Source organism: Asparagus officinalis, chromosome 10 (genome assembly GCF_001876935.1).
Source record: "Asparagus officinalis chromosome 10, Aspof.V1, whole genome shotgun sequence".
NCBI lineage: Eukaryota > Viridiplantae > Streptophyta > Magnoliopsida > Asparagales > Asparagaceae > Asparagus > Asparagus officinalis.
This window is the reverse complement of record NC_033803.1, coordinates 47,249,485-47,254,274: the sequence shown is the minus strand read 5'-3', so window position 1 is coordinate 47,254,274 and position 4,790 is coordinate 47,249,485. Positions and strand designations below refer to the sequence as shown.

Genomic DNA, 4,790 nt, shown 5'->3' with positions numbered 1-4,790 from the left:
TTCTATATCATAACTCACACCATTAACAGAATTCAAAACATAAGACCAAATAGATAAATCTATATTATAATCAACCAAAGAGTCATGGCCTAGAATTGGTAGGACATCAATTTGGTGTCCAAAACAAAGCAAAGAATCACCTAACATAAACTTCATCAAATTTATTCTCGAAGAGAATCCTTATCCTAAGCTCATGAGTCTAGCTGTAGAAATGAGGATTCACCGATAGGAGCATATAGGACTTCGCGGAGAATCCTACTTAGACTAGGAAGACGCTGATACATACTGATACTACATACCTTTGTGTTAGATTGGCTTCTATGCAAGTCTTCCAGCTCTCAATGGGAACCCTTCTGAACTCTATAGACCCCTATCTTGTCTCAAGAGGTATGTCTTGGAGTTCTCGAGTTCAAACATCCTAACATTCTCAGCATGAGCCAAAAAGAGCTTCATATCATCCCAAGAGTCAGTTAAAGCCCTGCTGACTGCATAGATCCTGCTCCCTACTTAGGGCAGCTCCAGCAATTCCAAGATCCCTAAAATCCCTGATCATGGAAACCATCATCCAAAGACAGGAATTTAATGGCCTGTCCAACAGTCATCTTGTAGAATTACAATCTGATAGTCACCATTCAGACTCTCATTAGAGAGAACCGTCCAAATCTCGTGTTTAGAGCATCCCAGGGGCTCTTCGCATTTGCATAGTTTTCAAACTCCCCAATTAGATCGTTCCTCATAGTAGCCAACATAAGAAACCATGCAGAACGATCCCTCTAAATCTATATTGCTCTATCTCAGTACAGTACGCCTGAGCTGAACTTGGTTCAGGCTCATGCATGACAACCTCAATACGCTTTAGATTTCCCTGCTCATTCGGGAGAAAGTGTACCTATCAACGCCAGTCGAATTAATTATTGCCGTGCAACTTCTCACTTTCGATAAGATCAGAAATAATGTTGTTGGTAGTCATGAGAGAAACAACAATAATTATGTGTATTAAACTTTCCATATTTGCACAATAATATTTTTTCCCCTGATAAACATTCAATCTCATCAAAATTTTTAGCTACGCTAATAAAGTTGTATTTTGGAGAAATGAGGAACGCATATCCCAACCACAACCTTCAGAAAATGTAAATTCAAAATCATCCTAAAAATCTTGAAAGAAGAATTAGATATCTTATAGAAAGGTTGGGTAGGTTAGTCGAATCTAGTTTTAGACCCAGCCAAAATCTCTAACTTGAAATTTGTTTAAATTATTGATGTCACTTGTGAAAATGAAGCATGACAAAAATAATCTAAGAAATTCCATATATCATCATTTTAAGTTAACAACCATGTTTTGTCTTATCTATTTTATTAGAATATACTATTTCTTGTGAAGTTTCCATAAGTCGACAACTAACCCCCAAAAATCTCTAGTTTTGCCCGTTGTTGAAAGAACACATTACATAACTCGGTATTTGCTTACGTAATCTAAGAAATTTTAAACATTGCATAAGCTTTTGAAATATTTCAGACACATTATGACTATGTAACAATATAAAATGTGTTATTTCAATATAACATGCATTATTACAACTTTTGTTACGTAATTTCAATACAATTTATTAAAAAGACCTGAGAGTGTCTTCTTTCTTAAAACTCGAGTAATTAAGTAAAATTACTTATGAATTGTTTATTAAGCCTTCAAGGCTAATTTTGGTGAAATCATTAAAGGTAGGATTGACAAGCAAATTATCTTCAAATCAAAGGTAGGATTGACAGACCTTTAAGACAAGCTCTTCAAAACATTGCTCCACATTGACTCGGGTTTTGGCGCTACATTCTAGAAACAGGCATCCATATTGTCTAGCAAACTCAACGCCCTCTTTCTTCGTGACAACTCTCTCACTTTCCTGAGAAGGTAAAAACAAAATAAATAAATTTACTAACCTTCAGAAGAAGTTACTTCCAAAAAAGAAGTATTAAGGCATGAAAAGTGGAACATGCTACATGTAATATAAACTAATAATGATCCAATCAATGAAGAACTGCAGTACTGCTTCCAAGCAGCTTTTACTAAAATGAAATGACAGAGTTGCACATACCTTGTCAACTTTGTTTCCTACAAGCATCTTGATGCAGTCCTGGTTGGTTGAATATAGGTCTATTTCTTTAGCCCAAATATCAGAAAGATTAGTGAATGTGTCCCGCCTTGTTACATCATAGACTGCATGATTAGATTACATTAAAAAAGTCTTGCTATATCATAAACTGCATGATTGTATTGCATTACAAAAAGTTGGAAGCAAACTTTTCCCAATGTTTAGCCGACAGGAAATTAATGACGGCCATAAAATTTCATGGACTGTAGGCATAAGTAACTTGATATAAATATATAATCAACAAAAAAGCTCTTAGTTAACATTTCTAGTCATAATTTAAATTTTTTTTTGCAATAATGATTGATGACTGAGACTATTTACACATGAAAAAGATATAGAGAATCAATTGCATACCCATTATAATCCCCTGCGCTCCTCTGTAGTATGAACTTGTAAGAGTTCTGAACCTTTCTTGCCCAGCTGCATGTTATAGTTACTGTTATAGTTACCGTCATTGTTAACATCTATAGATATATTGACATAAGACCATCGCATATAAAACACTTCATAGCATGAGGATGCACGTTAAGACTGACCAGAACTGCAATGGCTTACTACAGCATATAGAACACTCGAGAAAGCTCTTCTTTCCAGCAACTCTTAACAGAGAGCAGGTAGCCAGTGGCTAGAAATGGCTAGCGGGTTTGAGTATTAGGCATGCGATGAAATAAACAATCACGATTTGGATTTTAACTTTTTTATGCAACTAATAAAAGCATTGTACAAGCCTAAACAGCTCAACACAGCTACTCCAACACATCACCAAAATATACCTTTCAGGAAAAAGTTTTACTATCCTACCCAAACTCCTGACGAAACCAACATTCCTAATACAAAACTACTAACAAGTTCTTGACCTGACCAAGAGATAGAATCCTTGTCGAGTACTGCACCATAAGTTTAATGACCTTCCTAACTTTCTCATTCAATGTTTCACTATAAAATATGTAGAATGTAAATATTCTTGACAAATTAGTGTTCATTGTTTTGAGGCAAGAACATAACTAAGAAATTTGAAGATCATAAATTAATGATACGTCTTTTAGTAGTAATGCGAGTAACAAAGAAAAGAATGATCAAGTTCTCCAGAGATATTTAATCTTTGGGTTTTTATTTTAAACCCATTATTTTATCCTGGTTTATTTTGAAAACATCATTTCCAATAAGCTACTATAATTCAGTCTAAAATGCTATAATGTTTGTTAAACAGAATAATACAACGTAAAAGTGATAAAATAAAGGGTCAAATATCAGGCCCGAAGTAAAAATATAAATCCTGTTGGGTGTTTAGGGTGTGGGATTTTTGGAAGTTGGTGGGTTTCAAATAAATCAGGGTAAGAGAGTGGAGTTTTTTAAAATAACATTTTTCCTTTTAACTTAGCCTAGTACGGGAAAGCCAGTCTTATATGAAAAATAAGTAGCTAGGTATATATATATATATACTATATATATATATATATATATATATATATATATATACTAGAAAATATGATTCTATATATATAGGACATAAGTTAGCTAGCGTTCGGTAAGACTATATATATATCATATATATATATATATATATATATATATATATATATATACTATATACTATATAATATATGAAATAATGATTCCTAAGCGGCCTGCATTAGATTGGGCATCTAATGATGGTTGCGCTACGTGGCACATCTCAGACTATAGATTAAATAGTCAATCTCATGTGAAGATTAACTCAAAAAAAAGTGGGGCCCACCCTCTTCCTCTCTCACACGTTTCTCTCTCCCCTCCCCTTCCCCTTTTCAATATAAACTCAAAATCTCCGCCTTGCCCACCGTTCAACTCCGCCTCAGCCGTCACTCAGCACTCTCACAGTTCGAGGCTCGACCGCTACTTTGCACTCTTTGCAGTTTGAGGATCAAACCCTGTAGCGCCATCTCCTCGCTCAACTTCCAGCGTCATCTCCTCCTTCACCCCTGTTGTCCTCCTCCAAGCTGGACCCTTCCGGTGCCATCTCCTCCCTCAACCGACGACGGTAACACCTTACAATAAGTCAAAACAAGTTTTCCTCCTTGTAGTATGATTTAAATCTATCGACCATGACGGAATGTATTTAATCCTTTGGTTAGCCTCTAGGATTTATTTAAGCCTCTCCCTTGCCGTGTATAAGCTAAGCATTTGCTAGATGGTTTACATGAGATAAATGACTCACTTTTGTATTGAATTTATTTCTTGTTGGAGTTTTTCTCTCTTCCATTTCAATGACGACAGGGTCAAGCTTTATGATGATGGCAATGTGATTCATTCCTGTGTCTACGAGAGTGTCATATACACTTACCAACTTTCATTTATGTTTTCTGTTTTCCCATTCTCTCTCGTTGGACACCTAATATTTCTACTATATTAATATTTTTATTCCTTTTGCAAGTCAACCTCACGTCCATGTGTTGAAAGTGCTCTTGTATCTGTTTGGCTTTTATCTTTTGATTGGTGATCTTTTGTTGCATTAGCTCTCTTTACCTCACGTCCATGTGTTGAAAGTGCTCTTGTATCTGTTTGGCTTTTATCTTTTGATTGGTGATCTTTTGTTGCATTAGCTCTCTTGTATCTGTTTGGCTTTTATCTTTTGATTGGTGATCTTTTGTTGCATTAGCTCTCTTT

At 35.2% G+C, this 4,790-nt stretch overlaps 1 protein-coding gene across 2 annotated transcripts in view; it reads right to left on the bottom strand.

The window, feature by feature from the left end:
• Positions 1–4,790, bottom strand: part of LOC109825066 (ras-related protein RABC1) — a 26,140-nt gene that overhangs the window by 2,317 nt on the left and 19,033 nt on the right. The window contains exons 4-6 of one of the 2 annotated variants that reach the window (XM_020391777.1): positions 2,502–2,567; positions 2,091–2,212; positions 1,770–1,898 (exon numbers count right to left, since the gene is read on the bottom strand). In XM_020391777.1, the coding sequence (XP_020247366.1) occupies positions 1,770–1,898; positions 2,091–2,212; positions 2,502–2,567 (317 nt within the window). The remainder of the gene's footprint in view (positions 1–1,769; positions 1,899–2,090; positions 2,213–2,501; positions 2,568–4,790) is intronic. The other variant, XM_020391778.1, reaches the window with a different exon arrangement.